The following is a 23200-nucleotide window of genomic DNA, read 5'->3' as shown; positions in this document are numbered from 1 at the left end:
GTGCGAAGGTACGCTGATCTTGGAGTCTGTCTGGAAAGCATGCGTATTAATATGTCAAAATTCGAATTTCCCGCTATTATCGAATTTTTTCCAACAATATTCATGGTTATCATAAACACATTCTATAGTTATTTTAATCAAATTTGCCATTCACCAGATAATTTATGAACACGCGTAATCTTTATCAGCATAATAATTTTTGGTGCCAGTAAAGAAATGATCCGGTGTTTAAAATCAAGATGGCGGCCCCCATATAGAGTCGACATATTTCTGTTTTGGTGGTTCTGTCGGTACCATTCTGAAAGGATTTTTTTGGTGACCCAAATGAAAATGCCCCCCAAAAAAGCACCCGCGGGACCCTCAAAAAAAGCTGAACAGAAGAAAAAGGAGAAAGTGATCGAGGTTTGTACACGTCAATGAAATTTAGCTGCCCAATAGCTAATTTCCTCACCCCGTTCGGAAGCATGTTTCGGCTGAAACATCGTACTCGATTAAATATGCTACCATAGTGCTCTTCCGGTTGACTAGCGTATCTATCTCCACGAAGAAATCTGTCGCTCGTTTTTATTAGGGTCTAAAATCGAAGCATGGGACTCACTTGTGCGTGTATACTATCGCGATGTTTTTTGGGTTTTTAAAAAGCGGATTTTCTAGCGAAGTGTACTTTTATCGCTAATGCCAACGAAGCTGTGCCCCTGTTTCTGGCGTGGAGGTGCAGGAACCATCCACCGCGTTCGGGGCACAGGTATGGGTCGATCTGCAAGCCGGGAGATTTAGATAGGAGCGGTAATCGAATGCCAACTACGAATTCTACACCACTGACCAAGCCTACTGGACCCATTATATATACAGTCAGCCACATTTGGATCTCTTTCACATACGAAGTCTGCAAGTAAAATTAGTCACTTGGAATCGTCAATAAACTAAGAATTTTTAAACTTGTGCTGATGCATTAATTAATAAAATAGTGTGAATCGAGGTTACATGTATCTGTTAAAACAGAAACAAATTTCATTTCTTATAGTGTTAAGGCTCGACGGCTAATAAGCACGTTTTTCTGAGACCCTCTCTTGTAAAAACGTAAAAAGTTTGCAGCGTGTTTCAGTTTCTTAAATACGGTTTTCTTTTATTATGCTGAATACGGTTTTCTTTTATTATGCTGTAAACCATTTTGACCTTATTCTCTGTTGAGCTCGCAATGAGAATCCAGGTCTTTAGAGAATATACATCCTGACCTACCTTTGAGCTGTAGAAATGGGCTTAATAAAAAATGATAACCTTTATAACTATTCAAAAGTTATGACGTTACCTAACAGCGTTACCTAACAGCGTAATTTGTAATCATTCTTAAGGGCTAATATTCTTCCGACTCACGGGATATTATAGAATCATCGCAAGGACGTGAAGTTTGTAGTTACAATACAGTATAAATCAGAATCTTCAAAAAGAAATAAGGCAACACAAGATTGTAATGAATTTATTTCTGAGTCAGAGAACCTGACCGGGCCACAGGTAAAACCATTATTAATGATCTTTTGTAGGAAATTCTGTAGAACATTTATCCTGTCAATTGTTTACCTGAGAGTATAACGATCCGTATTACCTTTATTTATTGCCCGTGTTGCTGTAGTGTGTTATTTCCTTTCATAAGACCATATGTAACAAGGAATAATAATTACAACATATTCGTCATAGCCTCTGTTGCTTGCACGTTTGATATATTGCAGGACAAAACGTTTGGTTTGAAGAATAAAAAAGGCGCCAAGAATCAGAAGTTTATACAGCAGGTGCAAAAACAGGTTCATCAGGGTAACCAGCCCGCGCGAGCTGCAGCTCCTGATAAAAAGGAAGAGAAAAAAAAGAAGGATGCAGAGTTGGCAGAGCTAAACGCTCTTTTCCGACCGGTCATCCAGAAAGCACCGAAAGGTACTTAACAGCTCTTCCCAAATACAGGGGTCGAGTGAGTTACGGAACCAGGCGTCGTTATTACTATAAACGGTCAGCAGTTAGGCCGGAATGTATCGCGACAGTGCGCTCTTATGCATCATAGAACTTGCTTGTTCCGTAAACGACTGTAATTAGATATTGATTATAGGTAGCAACATGCTCTCAAGCAATAGTAAACATAGAATTCTGTAAAAACATCGCTTGTCCATTTAGTGCTGTAGATTAGACTGCTAATTTTGATTGTTTCACGTTTCGTGTGGTGTTCTGTATTCTGCAGATGCCGATCCCAAGACGGTGGTGTGCGCCTTCTTTAAGCAGGGCGTCTGTACAAAGGGCACGAAGTGCAAGTTCTCGCATGATCTCGCTCAAGAACGAAAAGCGGAAAAAAAAAACATGTACCACGACGAACGGGAAGAAACAATGGAAGACTGGGACGAGGACAAGCTTCGAGAAGTTGTTGAAAAGAAACACGGGGCGGCCGAGAAGGCGATGCCAAAAACCGACATTGTGAGTTGCGGTAACAGCGCTATCTCATTTATTACACTTAAAACTGGCTATCTCATTATTGAACATCCGCTATTCATAAGAACACGTCTTGTATATATTGATAAATACACGCCTTCCAAGTCATAGCAATGCAAACTGACATATTCCAATTATATAGACAAACAAAATACTCATCCAACGCCCAATGTGCTAGACATCCTGTATTCCATCTTTAGGATCATTCTCTAATATTATAGTCTATAGGAATATAGTTTATTTTTATTATCATAGCTAGGTCTGTAACATCGTTTTGTTTATATGTTGCAATTTAGATTTGTAAGCACTTTCTGGAGGCCTTGGAATCGTCGAAGTATGGATGGTTCTGGGAATGTCCAAACGGAGGAAGTAAGTGTCATTATCGGCATGCTCTGCCGCCGGGTTTTGTCCTCAAGAAGGATCGCAAAAAGGAGGATAAAGGGGACCACGTCTCAATCGAGGAGCTCGTAGAGATAGAACGTGCGGCACTCGGACACTATCAAACGAAAATCACCCTTGAAACATTCCTTGCATGGAAACGCCGAAAAATTGAGGAACGTAAGGAAAACGCTCGCAAAGAAAATGAAAAGAAAAAGGCCGAGTTCAAAGCAGGAAACAGAGTAGGCCTATCTGGCAGGGACATGTTCACCTTCAACCCCGAACTCGCGCAAGACGACGACGAAAATGGAGACGATGGTACGACTTTCTTTCCTTTCAGTTTTACCGAGATATAGATAAGACAGCTCCAAGAGTTAATCCATTCAACCCATTGCAGAAGCCGTGAGTCCTATACTTTGTTCTCCTTGCATAAATACTTATGCGTTCTATGCCCGCACACGCTACACGTACCAGATCTAAAACATCGTTAGGTCCTCCTCAATGGAATTCTAAGTTTGTTCTAATTTATAAGGTAATTAATGTGTATACGATTTTTCGGTTTCCATCAGGTGAGGCTTTCGACATTCGACAACGCGAAGACGACGACGACGACGTGGCCATTCAGGCAAAGGAGATCAACCTTGAGGAACTCAGTAAAGTTACAGCTGCTGCAGGAGAAGATCTAGACACCCGGCTACCTTCTGAAGGAACGATCATCGAGAAGCGACATTGGGAGCTTGAGCAACCTAAAAAGGTTATATTATGTTATCATAACGAGAACTTTATTAACAGCGTTAACCACCAGCGCGGCTAAAGTCAAGCCAGTTACAGTCGAAAAACGCACAGAATTAGATATGCTTCTATTACTTATTATATTTGTAGGCCCGCCATATAATTGGTGTAGTGCAGGTCATTTTTTGTTATTATATTTGCGATACTTAATATGGGTATTGTATAGGTAGTTATACAATCACTGTAAAATATGTGTATTTATCGCCACTACATTTCAGGAGGAGGTACAAGTTAATGAAGAACTGTTCAATGAGGAAGACCTAGAGGGGTTAGAAGAAGAGTTAGATGATTTGGACGTCGAGGATAAAGATGATTAAAATGTTAACAATAGAATAAGGTTGGTGGCCAAACAGTAGGGGCGGATTTGGAATAACCGGCTGACTACATTGAGTTCAACCGTACGTCGGAATACGCTATGCCGGATCTGATTTCGCTGAAACGGTGTGGTCTGACGTGAGGATGTATTTTGGGAACACAACTTGATTCTATGTGCGGCTATTAAATAGGACATGAATAAATAAATAAGTTTGTACTTACCTAACGCTTGAAGTGCGTTTATTGTTCTCAAAAAAAATTAAAAGCAAGTTAACATTTTTGTGAGAATTGAAAGCTCTACATTTAGCTGAAATATTGACGCCTTTTCTAGTAGCATATTTTGGCATATATTTGAGTTTAGATTATCTGAAATGGTACGTCTGCAGTAACTATTTAATAATTATTTTATTTCTGTATTACGTTCATATTCAGTAAACAGTTGAATTTTTCCAGCACTAGTCGAACTGGAAAGATCTCGAAGCAGCGTATGATTTGTCCGTTGCTAATATAGCCGTCTTATATCTTAAATAGATGCTGTGTTTATTCTTTACTAAAACGGTTATTATTGCTCTTGCTTTTGAATGTATTCAACAATGACCTAAAGCACGCAACAAAATACTATAAATTGATCTAAATAATTAGCAGCATATGCATTGAAAGCAATCATCAGCATTGAGCGACAAGAGTCCACTGTTATTAGCTCTTTAAGCGTTCCATGACCCTAGAAGTCGTTAAAAATTTCAGCGTCAAACGTCTCGACGTTCCACATCACGTTATTAGATCTAATGTGTCCTTTTTTCATCTTATTCCGATCGGCTTTTACAAGTATTTTCTAAGTGTAACGCATGTTTGGTGTTCACTACGCTTGGTTATAACATTTTACAAGTATTTTTAACTTGTACAAATGACATGTTCGATAATCGTAAGATGTCGTAAGAAAGTGACCCAGCTATTAATAGTTCGTGCGTAGGTTTTGTATAGAACTTGTTCTGCTATGCATACGGAATTGAAAAGGGGGGTTACTGTCATCTGACAAAGAGGCATATGTTCAATTTATTAACGTCAGCCGTTCTGTGCAACGTACTGAACCTACCTACACCACTAACGTCCGTTTTATCTTATGTATATAAGCTGCTAAAGTACGAACCGTAGTTAATCTATTACCAGTTCAGAATCTGAGTACGAAAAAAACTGCGATTTTGATCGATTTTGAATTGAGATCGAGGTGAAAACGCTTTTGTTTTCATAAATGGTGGCGAGTGGCACACAAAATAAGCATTATGTAGTATATAATTATTAAGCTATCATAATCAAATCAATTCGGCGGATTTTGGAATTAAGTAACTTTGAATCATGATTCTTCATGATGATTGAATTCATGAATGATGATTTTCCATATCTATCAAAGGCGTTTCTTTCTATTTCAGCTTCTGGGGAGTGATGTATTTACCTTCTGTTCACGTGCCCATATGTAATAAAAAAACAGATAGATAGTGGGACATGCCTAGCTTCTAATTGCCCTTCTTAGAGCATGAAAAGCTCCATAATGGCATTAATTTAAAGATCGGAGAATAGACGGGTTCAAACCAACGTTGGATATTCTTTTGCTCAGTCCAGGAATTCAGGCATGGTGTTGTCATTAAGTACCCAGATTGTGCCCTTTCGGTCGCCGTGCAAGACTTCTGTGACCACCTTATACAGCTAGCGGGATGCATTCATTGCTTTATTTTCGGCGGGTATCTCATAGTAGCAGGTGTCTCTGGTTTCCATTGCAAGTCCTATCATAGTTTTACGCCCGAAGCTGGTGGTCACTGTCAGTCAACTGGGTTTCTGTCCAAAGCGAGGCCACTCTCTCGTCTAATTTCTCTTCGACTGACCGTAAACGTAGTATAAACTATACCTTGTCTATGGGGAACGTCTGCTCCATGCGTTTTTTTGTTGCACCTGACATAAACCACAAGCATTTCCAACTAGCCCGGAGCCGATTCACAAAGGACTCATTTTTATTAGGTTTACGCATTTTAAATGTTTGGGTTGTAATCATGTAGCACATTACGTGTGAAACGCTAGTTTTAGCTGAGGAGGCTGTTAGATTTCTAGCTATGCTTTTGTAAAACCTTCCTCGATTACAACAAAGTGTTCGTGTTCTTGAGGTTCCGATATCGGGTCGCCGCGTCGCTAGCCTTCAACACTCCAGTCTCCATTTTTTTGAAACCTTTGCACCATTCACGTAGTGAGCTTTCGCTCAAGGCCTTCTTAAATATTGTTTTCATTAGTCTTCGATGGATTACAGCAGCAATCTTGCCTTTAAAGGACAGAAACTTGACGTTTTCGTATTCGTTTTCGAGACTTAAAAAAAGATGTTCTTTCTGATTTTTCCTCGAGTAAACTCAAGGGTTTTCACTCACAAGTTTCTAGAGGACTGGAATATTTACCATACCAATTTCATTTAATACCGGCGCATAGTTTCAAGTTATCAGTTCGCCAGACTGGCTTGTGATAGCCTAAAATATACAATTAATTAAGAAGGAAGACGAAATGCTGGTTTTGTAGGTGATATCTGACGTACCATTTATTATTACGTCACTAGGAGTGTCTATCTATCAGAGCGGAGCAGCGAATAAACAAGCTACTGAACAAAACTCAAATGGGTGCTGAGCACAATCACCTTGGGTAACTTCAACATATTGTTTCTTCAGGGTGCCTGGAAGGTACAATATTCATCAACATTAAGTAATAATATAGATATTTTCTAGCATAGATATTCTCTTTTAGGATTGTAGTATAGTTGTCAATTTTTTTTTCTTTATGTGATGATTATCTACATTGGCCACCTATTATTCCGTGTGTTATAATTGCTTTTTTTCAAAAAGGGTATCTGTTCAGATTTAACCCATGCATCGTAGACCAAAAAGCTCACGCGTTTAAGGCTCCATTGAACTCTTTTGCATCGGACGGTAAACTATCCATTCATCCTATCTATACCGCGTTTTCTTAAAGTCGCAAAATACCGATCATCTGGTTTTTGAAATTGCTATTTGATCGGACTTTTGTGAGCAGGCCATGCGAAGGTAACGGAAGTCTCAATAAGGTGTGAATGCTATGAGATTCGATTGTGGTTTAGGTGGGAGTTTTACACCTTGAAATGACGGAGAAGAGCGTTTCTGAAGACCAGGTGATTGTTCCATTGGAGGAGGGTGATTCATTTGAGACAGATACACCACCGAACAAGCGATTTGAGCCAAAAAAGTGCCTAGAGTGCCTTACGTCACCGGGAAAACATAACACCAAAAATCTTGAACAGGAGATTAAAACAGCAAATTTGGTGGGTGTCATGAAAACCGTGTACCGCTAGTCAATAGGAACGCGCGAAACCGTAAAGATGGAGTGATTTGTGTGCCCAAGTAGGACCAATTCTAATCAGCTGTTTACGTTAGACTTTGCAGTCCACTGGAATGGTTGAAATCATTTGCATCTGTTACTTTCAGTGAGGGGTCAGTTTTTTTTCTCACTTGTAATAGATATGCGTGTGGATAGCGACCTCAAATATGGTCCTTTTTCCGAAAGCTGCTTTTCAAATGATTGCTGAATATTGCCGCTTTATTATTGTTGTTACCAGCCACGATCTATGTAAAGTAAATTGTAATGTAAAATGTAAAGTGCGACTGTCTGATTAGTCTGGTGGGGCTGTGCCGACAGGCCGGCACACAAGAAACTTTCAGTACAGAGTAGCGTATAAGTATTTACACGAGTGATATTAGCGAGGCGCGTCAAGTGATAATATTATGTGCAAATAAACAAAACTCTGACACGTATTGTGTCATTATATATTCGGCAGTGACTTAAACGATGGCTACCTTTAAAACAAACAAAAAAACACTTTACTCGTACTCTAGAAACAGATTCATTCATTATACATTTAGCATTGTATTTTCGACCCTCTCTCACCTTTTACCTGATTTATTTATGTACTTCCACCGGAAGGGTTCAGGTCTTGATGTTGAAGAGTTTGGCCAGCCAGTCGTCCTTGACTTTCTTCCTTTCCAGGTTTCCTTGAGAGTTAAATACACTATATGGAAAAGATAATAGTCTGTCGGTTCGAGGTCTGGTGAATATTTTCAAGCAGAAGAACCTCGTGGTTAGGCTCTCCAAAAGATGTTGCAACGATGTTCGCCAGGTGTTGTCAGACATTGTCATAAACAAAGACAATTTTGTCTTGTATAGCCAGCCTTTTCTGTTGAATGACTTTATTGACTTTAAGAAATTGGGTCACATACAGATTTTTCTCAAAGCTTTTTCCGTGCACAACACGATACGGTTTCTATCAAACGCAAATCATGTCTTTTCTCGGATGGAGAACTGGCTTAACTCTTCATTTCGGCTTATCTCCCAAAGACACTCATTTCTTTCTCTGTTCTGTATATATATATATATATATATATATATATATATATGTGTGTGCTTACTTGTTGCCTGCCCCGTGTGCAACGAAATTTCGAAAGATAATGAGGAGCCGTGTTTGGTTATAGCTTTCACTCACTTCACAGGGCACCCAGGCTCTTAATTTTCAAGCAGGTCCCGCAGATACGAGCTCCCAGTTTACAGCTAAATAACTACAATTCATCAGTTTATAAGTTATTTAGGATGCCAAAGCGTGAGCAAAGATGCCTTTAGGAGGCCTTCCTCATTAAAACTAACTAAGCTAAATGTGAAAAATACGTTTCATTTTAATCACATTTGTTTTAAGCGTCTACAGCAGAACCTCAGCAGAAGGCAGACATCTCGCCTTTATTACATTTGATGAGGTAAAAGAATGTGGTTTGTAGAAGCAAAGAAGCAACTGAGAGACGGACGGACGGAAAAAACATTTACAAAGAATTTGCCATTATTTGTTTACGATCTCGCGTGAATGAAGGGTGTCCTTCATTCATACGAAGAAACCAGACTACAGGCATTCACAATAGACCTTCCTTAAACAATATTAAGAAAATTTGATTAATCGTTGATTTCTGGACGATGGGATACTTAATTTGACCGAAAAGGTGCACTACCTCAGAATATGAACACGATTATCCACATAGGTGACAATTCTTGGCCTTTTTTTTTTTTTTATACACAATGGAAGAAGGTTTTTCCCACTTTCACTTCAGTCGTTATCAATTGAGTTAAACATGAACGGCAACCGGGCGCAAGCTACTGTATCAGATACTTCGGACCAATATACGTGTTTGCTTTATGGAAGGTATAACAAAGCCAAGTGTAAAATGCCAAAACCTGAAACACGAGGTCAATTATATATATTATTGACAAAGATGACACGCTATACGTTAATTTGGAAGATCGCCTGTGGCAGTGATATTCGCATCGCTACAAATGCACCCTGCTCAATTCAACTCCATATAGTTAGTATTTGTCCATATTTGTTTGGGCTATATACCTATCGGCAATGATTCGTTTCGTCTCTCTTGCAGAGGTCGAGAATTATCGAGGACATACTTCTGAATCGAGTGCCTGCTGGCGTCACAATACGGTGCCTTAGCAATGGTCAAACTGTGCCTACGCTTGGGACAAGCATCGTCTCGAGTACGTCTACAGTAAGCTCCGGGTCGGCACGAAAAGCCTTATTTAGCCCATTTTTACGGCGGTATCCTTTCTTGAGATTTTGCATCGTTTGCAGCTGTCTCTGTCTTTGCCTCATGCTGGTGGCACTACTGGCCTTCCGTAATGGAGCATTTTACTTGAAACGTTTAGCCTGCCACTTTATTATCGTGTGGGTGCGTAAACTGTTGCGCGGGACTGTGTTTCTAATCCATAGATTGTCTATATACACCGTTAGCCTGACAGTTGGGTGGCTGTTGTTCGGCCTAAGCTGTTGGGTGACCCGTCTGCTTGGCGTGATTCGATTCGCCCTTCTCGCATTTATTTGACCGATTTCTAAACGTTTCTAGTCGTACAGGCGAATCAGTAAACTAGATCATTTTCAGAAAACGAATGTAGCCCGCGGAGCGATATTTGATCAAACGAATCGAAAACTACTCCAACTATAACTGAAAAGGTGAAATCTGCGTTCAGCGTTGTAGGCCGTGTTTGTTCAATCTAGCTCGTACAATTGATCCGCCTGAGCAAAGCTGTTATTTTTTGTGTTTGAATATAATTCGGTTAGGCGATCACGGAGGTGAATGACGAAATGGATATTTGCTATTTAAGCGATTTTCATTGTTTCGTGTTTCTGAAATTGTTTGTATCGAAAGTCACTATAAGCACTGTTAAATGCGTTTGTTCGAATGTAAAAGAGAGGATTCGTTAAGAGTCGAATCATCAAATTCGACCCTGACCATTGAATTTTGACCACTGAAAACGAGCCATCACCACAAGTGGGTTTCGTACTTCGTGTCTATGAATAAATTAAGGGCTAGCTATGTATGAATGTTACTATTGTTCAATTCAGCCTCTCCCGAAAAAGTAAACCTTTATTATGACGTAGGCGTGACGTAGTGATAATTCATAAGGGCAGTAAAATCATGTTCTGATAGAATCCTGATAACGCGTATGTACATGTATATAATCGTTCTTTAGGAACTGGTGCACATTTCGTGCCAGCGGCCACACTAACCAAAAACGACTATATATAGTGACTTAATAATGGTTTTGTATACTGTGACAGCGCTGTCTGTAGGTTAAAAAAAAAAAAGCCAGCTGAGAATGTATGTTATTATATGAGGCTTAAGGTGCGTCGTTTGATGGCCTCCGTTGTAATTTCAAAGACGAATTTAAACAGGGTAACGTATGCATATCGGTAATATCTTTAGCCGGTCTAGGTTAAATTAGGCCAGAGAATATTAGATATACATACATATAATTTTTAAATGAAAAAATAAATAGCTAGAAAGAAAACGATGAAAGGTGGATAATACTTCTGAGATGACAAAATTAGGCGGGAGCTTAAAATTGGATAATAAGGTCTGTTGAAATCGATATTTTCTTTCTAAAAACTAGAAACGTAGCGAGCATAAAGAAGGATCCTCTAATTCGGTTAGAGCTATTCAATTATTTCAACCAAAAATGATAAAAATGAATTTATTATTACTATAGGACATATTAAAATTCGTTGAGATGATGTGTAATCTTGCGAAACTATTACTAATCAGATGAAGATTTTGTGAAACACTAATTAAGTTCAGAAACAGACCTATTTGCTGAGACGAAAAAAGAAATCTTTTTTAAAGTTTTGAAGATAAATGCTGCGCACTGCTCGCTGCATCTCGCAGCTATTGTTCAAATTCGACCGTTAATGACCGTTAATGGGATCTAATTAGTTGTATGGGGCTTTTTCCGTAATCTCTGGTTCAGATGGAACCCTTCAGATCTACATCTGCAACTTTAGTGTCCAGAAAGCTATATCAAGATACAGACAGTTCTAAATAGGTGACTATATTCCTGAATTGTACAGCTGTGCTCAAGATCATTGTGTCAAACCGCAGTCTTTTTGGCCTTTTCTCAGGAAACAAAACAATTGTTCGTTTAGAGAAATAAGAGATAAAGAAATAAATAGAAACTGTTTATTATGGAAATAGTTATGTCGGGGTCGTGAAAAGTACGTATTGAACGTTTTTATGGGTGCCTTTCTTATAAATGAATGAGCTGGCTTGTGTGGTCTGGCTTAGGTGTGGCAGAAAGCAGTTAGTAATCGTTGTTGTGTCGGACCACGAGTTCAGCGTCCCCAAAGTTGGAGATCGCGTTCACCACGGAAATAACGTTGTAGGAGATTTCGCCGACACCGTTTAGGTATACAATAGGCAAACGGTGTCAGCGTGCGAAGTACCGAGCGAATAATGCCCCTTCCTAATTGAGAATGATGATCTAGATAAGAAATTTCGATCGACTCGTGCGTACGCAAAAACGAAGATACAGCACACGTGCTCTTCGGCTCTCAGTTACCCACAGAAAAAGATGGATTCGAAACGAAGTTTGCTGAACAGTCAATCTCGTTCATTGAAAGAGGTTTTTCTTTTTGCTATGGTTACTAACGGTGGTGAGTAAGCGTACCATGAGTTTTTCTGATAGCACAGTAAATAACGCGCTTGCCTGCTGAACTTAGGAACACGTGGTAATCTAAGTTCGACTCCAATCGTAAATATACTTTGCTTTGTACTGGAAGCCAGCCGTCTGAAACAACGCCTAATGGCTTACGTACCTGACGTAAGACGCGAGAAAAACATTCAAGCGTTTCATAAGTACACACAAAGGCCGTAAAGGCGTTAAGTGAGATATTACCCGCAACACAAATACGTCAAGAGTAGAGTTTTTGAGGAGCAGAACAAACACCCGCCGTGTACTGAGTAGCTCGAAAGATGGGTACAGTACAATATTAAGTTAAGCGTCTGGATTAGCCTAAAATATCGAACTGGTATTCTCATTGATAAGTATGCTGAAGCTTGCCTAAGAAATACATGCGGATAAACACGTGCTGAGTATATTGGTCATTCGGGCTGCACAAGTGTGTTAAAAAAAAAAAAAACTGAAAACACGATAGCGAATATCGACAAAAAAGGCCTGCTAGACCATACACTCGTATTGACTAACATCCCTGAAACTTTGATTTGGCAGATTTAATAAAAACGTTCGGACATTTGCTGAAAATAAAACGCAGAAGTTACACTCTCCGAAAAGTCTAGAAGCTATAAAAATAGCAGCGCGGATTGTCATATTCTAACGCTCGGACGATTGTGAGATGAGTGCCACCGAAAAGGCAGACTAGGAGCAGACGAAATTGTAGACGATTATTTAAAAATTGGGCTTCGATCTTCGGAATAGAACTCGTAGGAATGAAAAAGGGACAATGATGTGGTACGAACGGCACCGTTGCAGAGTAGACGAAAAACTTATCATCATGCTTGGATTGCAGATTTAAGTAAGTGCAATGGTAGTAAAGCCTATAGAGGATTACAGGAGTCGAAAATATTCCCCGCCGTGTCAGGATTTCTACGTCTCTCAGTTTACCCAAAGTAGGAAATTAGGCTTGATAATAAGAATAATGAAAATTGCACTGTCAACTACATAAAACGTATGTAGCTTGCAGCATTAACAATCCTATGGTACACCAGTCATATCCCAAATACCCGGATAGCGGAAGAAAAGTGTTGAGGTAACCGAGGAAGCAAAAGCCATAATGTTTGTGTACGGCTATTAGCCTACTCGCTAACTGTTCCATTATTGGTTTCCTGAAGGAAAGTTCGTATTGGAAATTCACCCACGTTTCACTCCAAAGTTACTTTAGATCTTTTGGAGTGTTTGAGTAATTTTTCGTGCGTCTCTCCGACGATATGAAAGATATCGAGTTCCAAAGGCGTCTGTCTCTTAAGGCATTGTACACAATTCACTCCTGAAAATCAGAAAAATACAGTGCAGGCAACAGAGTGTGCCTGATAAATTGCACGACCTATAGGAACGATATAAAAAAAAAGAGAAAGAAAAGTGGATTCTTATATATTGAACAAGCAACAAAAACGAGCGCCTTAGTTTGGTAACTAATAAAAGGATCTTTTGAATGAAATTGCTAGTGGCAATAATAGGTAGATTTTCTGATTTAACTTCTACGGCAAGATATAGCGCGCTGCGAACTCTATTGGCCAACGGGCGGTTATTTTAAATTTAAAATAAATGACCGTGTGATTGATTGCTTTGGCCGGAAAAAGCAAAAAAAAAAAAAAACGAATCCACATATGACGGTAATCACAATTTAAAAACGATGAGCTTAAATATTGCTCTAACAAAGCTGTTGATCAATCTACCCATCTAAATTTTTCATGCTCTACCGTATGTGTGCCCTATTTTTCACCGGTGTCGAAAACATGGATATTTAAGATGCAAACAAACATGGAGTGGTCCTATGTCATGGAACTGCTTTTGTTAATAAACGTACTACTGTGTTTATCCGTTCAGTTATCCGAAATAAAAACACATGATCATACTAAGTCTAGCAGAGCCTTTCTTGTTCATGTTGCTTGTTGTATTTATTTCCACCTGTTTCGTATGTAGATCGTTCTATTTTACGTTCGTCCTATTGTTTTTCATACTTAATTTTATCTTTTACTTCACCGTATTTCCCGCTTTCGTCGTCTTCATCTTTGATCTTCATTATGTTATGTATCGTTGGTGTCAATGTTGCCATTACCATCGGTCCGTTAATTTTATCATTGTGTGTCTGTGTTTCGTTGTGTGAAGGTGTGTCTTTATGTCATTTTCGTTACCATCGACATATTATCATTTCTATAATTATCCATTGTCATCATCATCATCATCATCACCATCATCATTTATTATAATATTTATTATCATTACTGTAATTTGCATTATTATTATTATTATTCTCATTATCGACATTAGATTTTCCGCGCAGTTCCTGTTCCGATCTCGTCGGGTAAAGCAGATCATTATGACCACTGGCGAGACGATGAAGCTTTATTTATATGACATGATACATACTGTTCTTTATTGTTATTATTTAGTATGACAAAGACTGATCATAATCCGCCGTCGCTTGATGCTACGGTGCTTCGATCCGGATCGGAGTGCAACGTCCCTCCGTGTTGATAGGCATTTAGATATTTGCATCTCTACGATTGTATTGGTGCTCTGTGTTGTTAGTTCGCGTTTTGCAATGCCTCGATTTGATCATCCGTCGCCTGCATCAACTGATGACCATTTACCGCTGTTCATTGTTTCATATTGCCTCTTCCGCCTATCGACATCGTCCGGTCAGAATCATAATCAGTATTCCTTAATGGTAGTATTGTCCCTTGTAGACTTCACTTGCCGCACTATTTCAATAGCTTATTGCAAACGCTAACCACGGCATCCTGTGCAGCTTCAGCGCTTTTCGTTTAATCCGTTTGCTCTCCTGGTTCTCATAATTCGTGCATTCGTCAGTCATATAATTGTTGTTGTTTCTTCCGTTGTTGTTGATTAGTCGTACTGCTCATATCTATATGTATTCATACTTATATATACTATATTTATATATCAATTGTCATCGTCATCTGCCATAGTCTCTGCTCATTTCTGTCTATTTATTTCCACAGTTGTAATGTTCTCGTCCTATTGTTTAAGTTTTTTCTCTTTTTTCATCCGGATCGTCCTGGTTCTATTCCATTTCCTTGCTGTTCAGTTGCTGCGCTGCCGAACGTTCACATCTTGCAGGAGCTGCCGGATTCCTATAGATACGTGGAGGAGAGTACTGGCGGATACACTGAGGATGACTGGGTATCGGCGGGTGTGGGATATCCAACTCCGACCCCCATTCCTAGACTCGGGCCCCCGCATAACTGCCCCATCGGCGTATGCGGTGGTGGACCTGTGCTAGGTGGCGTCACCTGGCCACCAAGGGGGACATGACCAGACGTCACGTGGCCAGGCAGGCTGGGAGGGAGTCCAGATAGGCCGTGAGGGCCAGGAGGTCCCGGTGTGTGGGCCCCCAGGGGGCTGTTGGCTAGCGCGATCTGGCTTGACCGATTCTGCGTCTGCTGTCGTTGGCTGTTCCGTTTGCTTTTCATGCGTCGGTTCTGAAACCATATTTTCACCTGCGAATCAAAGTACAAAAGACGAGGTGCATATCGAAAAGCGGATAAGTTGAAATGAATACAGGAAATAGACAAATGACATAAGATAATTAAACTCGTTGATTTGGTCGGGAGCTAGGTAGGAAAAGGATTTGATATGGAAATATGGATTATATTTTCGATTAAATCTGTAATCGGTATATATATATACGCTCTCATAAATAACACCCTCTGGACTACTGGCATAGCTTACCCACACCCATGCTGATTTGCAGCATCGAGATATTACGAAATAATATGAATTTCCTTAGGTTAGAGCGGCTTTTATCCGCCTTTATATATTGCAGTAGGTTGAATCAGCTGTTTTGGTTCGTTAATCAACTAATAAGATAAACCGGCTAAAACTAGACTAGATAAGCCACTGCAACTGAGCTATTAAAAAATAAGTTTTTTTTTGGTAATCTCAGAAGAAATGTGACGGTTAAATGAAATTCAAAACCTGTTTAATACTAAGCCTTCGTACAAATTTAGTTTGTTTTGCTAAATCCCCTCACCCATTTAACACCGCTTCTAGCCATGATAATCTTTTTTATAGTTTTACTGATAACTAAGTGACTTTCCCGTTTCCGCAGTAATCTCAGAATCCTTTTACGATTCCTTTTCCTGTACGGCCTCCGCCACCTCCCGCTACCATGACAACATGTTTTAACCATACTGCGTATCGTACATCGTCTTAGACCAGAGATACAATCTATTATAGCATGCATACGCATAATTTCCTGCAGAGCTCCACATGAGTACCTGCCGTTCGGTGAGATTGAGGTTCCTCGCGAGCTCCCATCGCTTTTGCTTGGACACGTACGCGTTGAATAGGAACTCCTTCTCTAATTCCAGAGTCTGGAGTTTCGAGTAAGGTTTGCGCTTCTTGCGTACGTGAACGGTGCCTTGCGTTCCGGGCTCGCGATCTACCCGCTCCAATCGACTGACGCCCACTGATGGAGACCACTCCGATTCGTCATCCGGTGAGCCTAGGTGTACATCATAAAGCACAACGTCAGGCAAAAAGGCATCTTTTGGCAATGGTTGCGTCACGTTACACCACTAACTTTCAGCAATTTGTGCTTGGATTAATTACAGTTTGGGTTTTCCTAAAACTAACTAGAGACCGAATTCAACATTTGCATTACTAGTTGATGTGAATGCCCCGTACATATGTTGTTACTCCCATGTACAATAGCTTCGAGCTTTCGCACTTGATAATAGTGCTTTAAATAATTTTTTTAGATGCTTGGCCCCTTCTACTGCGAAACTATACGCCTTCATCCGCTTTCGAACCCAGACCAACTCACCTATTTCTAGGTTTAGTAGGCAAACGTGTTACTATTACATCATCACAGGCACTAGTTATCCAAAATGTGGCAACAATAGTTAGAACTTCATCAATGGTTATTTGCGTTGTTGCGAGCCGCTCTTACCACTTCTATCATTGACGTCATCTTCACTAACGGCCTCAGCTGGGGTGGTAGCGGCGGTCACCGTCGAGCCCGGCAGTGCGGGGGAGCTACCCGACCCCGTATGCGTGGGCGTCGTAGAGAGACTAGCGGGGTGCGGCGACGGGTACGGGGAGAAGCCGGACGACGTGGACTCCACTCTGGATATTTTCGATCAGGTTAGTAATAAAAAAAAAAGAAGGCTCATTAATATTAGAATTCCAAAAATTTTTAATCTATTATTATTAAATAGAAGGAAGGATAGGTATAGAAAGCATACGTGCTCTGTGAGGAAATAGGTTATGTGGGTGACTCCCGAGAGTATCATGCCTTGCAAGACAATATTTAGCAATTGGTTTGTCAGCAGCTTGTTAATGGCTTCTCTAATTATTAATAGGGCTCTGACGAAATTAATAGTTCGATGCCATATTATTATTAAAGCATTTGGTATATTCCGTTTATATCCTAAAGTGTAAGCCACGTACTGATCTTTAAAATCACTGTAACATTACTGTTGTCTTCATTGGCCAACGGCCTACCTACCGCGAAGGGTGATGCTGAGGTGTCGTAGTGGCGGGAGTTGTTGCGTCGGTATTCTGGTAGTCCTGATAAGCAGTGTACCACCCCTCTGATCTATTCCATATGTACTTCTTGCTGTCCGAAAAATGAAAGTCCGCCTTACTATCTGGGTAGGAATAGTCGATATCGGCGGTATACCTGAAACGACGACAAAAAATTAACGCACAGATTATTAATATGCCCAATCCAAATTTTGTTTTTGTATTGGTCGACGGTCAATCGCTTAGGTTCTGCATAAAACAGTTGCAGAAGCGCATTCAAACGTGTTCAGCTGTGATAACTACGCATGTCTAATTCAATCCAAAAGTTTACTGAAAGGTCTACCTGTATGAATGAACTACCTGGTACATCACAGCCCATATGTTCAACCAATGTCTATAGCCGTAAGAGTGTTTTACTGAATTTTTTTAGAAATCTGTATATATAGTGCCTCTTCGATTCAGACGTGTTCTGAGATATATGAATCGGACGCTGAATGCTTCCGAAGTCCTGGAACTAGCTCGGCAGATCGCAACAAGATGCACACATATGAACTGAATACTCACAAGCGGACTGTATTCATATAAAGGCAGAATGAATCTTTTTTTTTGTTTAGAATAACTCTGCGTCAGTAGAACATTCAGGTAAGAGCAAGGACTTCAACGTTGATTTTAATAGAGCTAAGAAAGCTTTTTGTTTAGATTTTATTATCATTGCACGTATACACGGAGTTCGCGGAAGGATCTGAATGTTCTCGAGTCGAAAGGCCTCCGCATTCTATGTTGTTTATATTTTCTGTCTTCATAAGGAAAACAAGTTAGATTGTAATTATCGTGTACGAGTGCAAAAGTGCCACACTCTACAACGACAAATAGAAAAACAGACAGTCGTAATTTAATAACAACAACAAAAAGTTACGATAAAGTCAGAACGATTACGGATTGTGCAAACAGGGCAAATTACATTTAATAGAATGAATAGAATATTTTTATCACGAACAAACTATAATATATAGCGTGGTTGGGCCATTGCGATGAAAGCTGTGTTTCGAGCAATGCCGAGACTGACGTTATTTTTATTAATCTGCTGCAGCATCTTTGCTGGCACTCATTTTATGACAGTGTTTTTAACATAGGAATAGTTGAGGCTGGATTCCTGGGCAATTCATAGTTATTCTAGAAGGGTCGCATCTTCTGACTTTTGTGGCTTTATCGCAATAACTAGGTTAGTTAGGCAATTTCTCAGAGGACACTATGAACTTAGGATTTTGGTTTAGTTAATCTGCTTTTATCAGAAAGCCTAAGGTTTCCTTATGTGCCTATTCATATAGTTATGGCCTCTCGCTCGCTTTCTATCTTACGTTCATACGCAATAATCATATGGGAGAGAACTTTTTAGAAATCTCTATGTGTCCTAACGTCTTGTTTTGCTACCCGCAGAGAAATTGCCCATTCAACATCTTACAAACAAAAAGTCACAGAGCGTTTATATCTCGAATACGTACCAGTTATGATGGCCGAACTGCATGGTATACGGAATGGGTGCCCCGGGGGCGCACTCTAATCGGTGTCTCCCAGCAACCGAAGGCGGCATTGCTGTTACTCCCGCCATACCGCTCATTGCGCTCATACCACCCATACTTCCCATAGAACCCATATTGCCCATGGAGCCGCCCACTGAGGCGGGCAGCGGTAGGGGCAACATGGGCCCGCCGTGGGAAACTCCCGCATCCACCGCCGATTGGCCATGTGCGAACGTTTGGTTCATCTGCGATAAAAACGAAAATTTTAAAAAAGCGAAACTAGGTTAGGGCAGAAGAAGATAGTCACGATAAACAACGTATCAAAGAAATATATACATATATATTTTCACAAGGAAAAATCGGCCTATACTTGGAGTAACGAACCCGAAAATGTGGCGCATCATATAGTTATCTTAACTGATAGGTATATTAACAGAATATCAATGTTCTACCTGGTGAAATTTGTATCACTCTATCACGAAAAAGGTATCGCAATATAGTCGAAGTTGCCTTTGGACAGCTTGATTAGGGATTGGGGCATTCATCATTTTTCTTTAGTGCCATTTCAGTAATTTGTAAGCGATAAAAATACTGCTTTTGAAAATAAATGCTTATAAATAAATGTGCATAAAGCCTCAAACGCCAAGTAGCTCAACATAACGGTATCTGAAAGTAAGTGCGGTACTGTCCAAGGTCACTTTGCACCGACCTCATTATTCAATTCCTTTGAACAGCTTTTCCTTAAAGAGGACACTGCGCAGTTGTTTTCTTTTTTTTTTTTTTTTTTTTAAATAACAGAAAGCTTCTGAACAAATTCTAATAGCTTGAATTCTGAATAAATTCGTCGACGTTATCTGCTCAGCTGGTTAGAAATATATCTAGTAAGCCAATGGACAGCATGCGACGACTCCCATAGTAATCGTGCGAGTCTTTCGGGAAGATCACCCGTATACAAACTCAGCTTAAAATGTATGTAGTTCGGTAGGCCGCAGAAGTTTAACCTTAGACATAGTCATTCATTCTATCTCTATTGTATCTCCTCCTTCTAGTATCTATATAGAAGGACGATTCTATATAGAAGAGTCACAACGTGTCACCAAAGTGTCCTCCGGAAATGTTCCTTGGGCTGAGCTGTCGTTGCGGTGGACGTCAAAATGTATAAGTAATGGTTCTGTCTATGAACAAAATGGTGAAGATCGTGACCATGTTACTTGCACGATGTTATAAGCTCACAATGTGTAAGCAAGATACAGACGACGCCCGAAGTGTTGTCGAATAAATTAAATCGAAAACATAGTCATAGTAGCTTCTATTTCATATAGAAGCTAGCTTCTTCGTTTTCAACAGCGTTGTCCTAAGTTTTGTGCCAAATGTTTCCAGGAAACATCTACTTAGTCGCATTAGGAGTTATTGTTCGATGACATGACCAATGAGTACGATAGTAATCTATAAGCAAACGACCAAGGTTAAATAAATAGGGTTATATATATATAAGCTGACTTTTCAATACATCTACGCTCACCTACTTAATATTTTTTCTTCATTGATTTCAAGCAAGAATAACTAACAATAAAAAAAATACGTAAAAATAATAAATAACAAAAAATACGATATGTTTGATCGAAAAGTATCTACATTACCGCACAGGGGGCTCCAACGTAAGTGATACAAACAACACAATGCGTTTGAATAGCAGTTTAAATAATTTTCTTACCTAACCAATTTGGTATAAAATAGAAAACCCGATATTCTTTCAACAATATGTCCTTAAATTTCTTTTAATCTTTACCAATCAGTTTTTCAGAATTTGCAGGGCTATATCTCACGTAGACGGTTCATATCGGCCCTGATTTATACATGGCCTGGTATACGCGAAACATGTAATCAGTCTCTAGCCCGGTAATTTAACGTAGTGTCTTTCGATCGGCATCACGTATTGTACCTGTTCCGATGAGCGTTTTTCCCGACCTTATCCCTTAAGCGATTGTAAATACTTATAGCCCATAGTTCTCTAGGCAGGCAAGAGTTTTTGAACTTCGTGCCAAACGCGTAAAATTTAGACCGTATTGCGTTTTTCTGCGACGTACTCATCGTTCAATTATTAATCCAAAGGTCGGTAACGAGTTCGATATCAATAGACCTACATCAGACTAATGAAGATCACGGCAAGCAACTTATAGCTGCATTTCTATATTCGTTTGAATAGACATTGCTCGTATAAGAACGCTTGTAATATCTAAATTTGGTCTATGGAAATCAGACAGATTTTTGCCACATTTAAATCTGATTCACAAATTCTCTGCGCTAGTTACATCGCATATCGGTTGATTTTCATTTCATCACTCACACAATTTTCATGGACAACTATTTGAAGACATGGGTATTTCCAACTCTGTAATCCGTGTATACAGGTTTTTACGTCTAATTAAGTTAAATTGATAATGTTTGCAAATGGTGAGTTCGTACTTTTTCTTATGTGTGACCCCTTTAATTGTATCTAAATACGAATATTACGACGAAACTCTTTGCGTCTGCTAGATGGATCGTTTCTGACGTTCATATTTGTTAGATATAGCTACCATTGGCCGCGATTGTAACCTTAACCGTCGGAACCTAAGTCAGCCATCATTCCTATTTGTAATATTTCTTCTTCAATCAGCGAATCATTTTTTTTTAGTAACCCTGAATCAAGCAATATCGATAACGACGAGTACACCACATTCGACAGGCCGTGCCACAAGCGACTAGAGTATCTATGGAAATAGCCAATATATGGCAACATGAATACGGTGTTATATTCAGATGCGTTCCACTCGGTGACGTAATCTCTAATATTAAGTTTTGAAGCACAAGAGTTGGCGGAGAACTTACTTACCATCTAACACAAATGTTTAGAGGCCTTGGAGACTTCCAAAGCTACCTCCATGAGATAAACAATGCCCCCTCAGACTCCTATGCACTGAGGTGACCAAAAATATGGCCCCTTACACGCTGGTGGCACACACCGCGTTTGTTCATGTGAAGGAAATACAGCCATACTGAGTCCCCTCAGTGGTGAAATGAACAGTTTTGACTCGAACGCGCGTACGTTGAGGTAAGAGAAAGTTGCCTCTAGGGAGGTCGACAAAAAGAAAGGATCAAAATACGTCTAAGGACCATGGGGACACCTCAGATGATACGTTGGGATCACGTTCAAAGAATGTAAAAGGCAATATTCTCCTGTGCAGGAAATTCGTTCATTTGGCGAGATGGAAACCTAACCACGGTGATCCTTACCTGATGGACTAGCCTTAGTCACTCCCTCCGATCAGTCTGTAGGACTGGTAAATAAAGATTTTCGTTTATTCAGAGTCAAGTTTTAAGAAGAACTTCATAATTAGTAGGCAATGGTTTTAGCGGAAACAGGTCTAACCGTCTGAACTGTTCCATATTCAGAACCGTATTCTCTCCACCTAAAATAGACGTATGCTCTTCATACGACTGATATGCTAGCTGGTCGTACGTTAAATTTCAGACTGATATCAGGCTAAAAAGTTGAAAAGGTCCAAGCAACCGCCAAAAAGTTATAAAAGGACTGACTGTTGAAACTACGTGGATGACAAATGGTGTTCTCTATTTCAAAGCGGCCGTTGATTTTTGTATTAAAAATCCAGGTGTCTCAAAAACGTATTTTTAAGCCATTTTGATGAATCTTCAAGTTTTTTGCTCTAAACCCAAATGCGGATCTTGCTGTATGCTTTTTGAAGGTGGTTTTTTTTGTAAGACTTTTCAGAATCCGCATGAAACCTAACAATAACGTGTTCGAAATGGGCAGTTCGAAAGGGCAGAGAAGGAGTTTTTAATCTTGGTAGAGATTTGTCTAGCGCGGAATTGTTGGACAATGGTTGATTGTTACTCAAAATCCGGGAACAATGTGTGTTTTATGTAGATCGATAGATAGATAGATAGATAGATAGATAGGATAGATAGGATAGATAGGATAGATAGGATAGATAGGATAGATAGGATAGATAGGATAGATAGATAGGATAGATAGGATAGATAGATAATATAGATAGATAGATACATGGATAGATAGATAGATAGATAGATAGATAGATACATGGATAGATATTAGA

General features: G+C 39.7%; 3 protein-coding genes across 3 annotated transcripts in view; 2 read left to right on the top strand and 1 right to left on the bottom strand.

The window, feature by feature from the left end:
* Positions 1-230: 230 nt before the first annotated feature.
* LOC111254760 (zinc finger CCCH domain-containing protein 15 homolog) lies at positions 231-4180 on the top strand. Its single transcript, XM_022815944.2, has 6 exons — positions 231-402; positions 1728-1926; positions 2225-2454; positions 2766-3165; positions 3417-3601; positions 3858-4180. Exons 1-6 carry the CDS (start codon positions 325-327, stop codon positions 3954-3956), a joined length of 1191 nt encoding a protein of 396 aa, XP_022671679.2. The 5' UTR covers positions 231-324; the 3' UTR covers positions 3957-4180.
* Positions 4181-6924: 2744 nt separating this feature from the next.
* Positions 6925-13928, top strand: LOC147754266 (uncharacterized). The gene is made up of 3 exons (XM_086974759.1): positions 6925-7279; positions 9426-9537; positions 12562-13928. The coding sequence occupies exons 1-3, from the start codon at positions 7100-7102 to the stop codon at positions 12627-12629; spliced, it is 360 nt and encodes a 119-aa protein (XP_086830885.1). The 5' UTR covers positions 6925-7099; the 3' UTR covers positions 12630-13928.
* Positions 13923-23200, bottom strand: part of LOC111254243 (uncharacterized) — a 26656-nt gene continuing 17378 nt past the window's right edge. The window contains exons 2-6 of the mRNA XM_022814868.2: positions 19065-19327; positions 17546-17719; positions 16988-17163; positions 16314-16540; positions 13923-15533 (exon numbers count right to left, since the gene is read on the bottom strand). Of these exons, the coding sequence (XP_022670603.1) occupies positions 15168-15533; positions 16314-16540; positions 16988-17163; positions 17546-17719; positions 19065-19327 (1206 nt within the window). The 3' untranslated portion in view covers positions 13923-15167. The remainder of the gene's footprint in view (positions 15534-16313; positions 16541-16987; positions 17164-17545; positions 17720-19064; positions 19328-23200) is intronic.

Source organism: Varroa destructor, unplaced genomic scaffold (assembly GCF_002443255.2).
Source record: "Varroa destructor unplaced genomic scaffold, Vdes_3.0 BEIS01000007.1, whole genome shotgun sequence".
Classification (NCBI taxonomy): domain Eukaryota; kingdom Metazoa; phylum Arthropoda; class Arachnida; order Mesostigmata; family Varroidae; genus Varroa; species Varroa destructor.
The sequence above is the reverse complement of the archived record's forward strand: the minus strand, read 5'-3'. Positions and strand labels throughout refer to the sequence as shown.

Coding starts and splice junctions, on each gene's coding strand:
- LOC111254760 (XM_022815944.2), top strand. CDS start 325: ATGAAAATGCCCCCCAAAAAAGCACCCGCGGGACCCTCAAAAAAAGCT. Junction 403..1,727: donor AAAAGGAGAAAGTGATCGAG/GTTTGTACACGT, acceptor GATATATTGCAG/GACAAAACGTTTGGTTTGAA. Junction 3,602..3,857: donor AGCTTGAGCAACCTAAAAAG/GTTATATTATGT, acceptor ACTACATTTCAG/GAGGAGGTACAAGTTAATGA.
- LOC147754266 (XM_086974759.1), top strand. CDS start 7,100: ATGACGGAGAAGAGCGTTTCTGAAGACCAGGTGATTGTTCCATTGGAG. Junction 7,280..9,425: donor AGATTAAAACAGCAAATTTG/GTGGGTGTCATG, acceptor TCTCTCTTGCAG/AGGTCGAGAATTATCGAGGA. Junction 9,538..12,561: donor TGGGACAAGCATCGTCTCGA/GTACGTCTACAG, acceptor TTGATTTGGCAG/ATTTAATAAAAACGTTCGGA.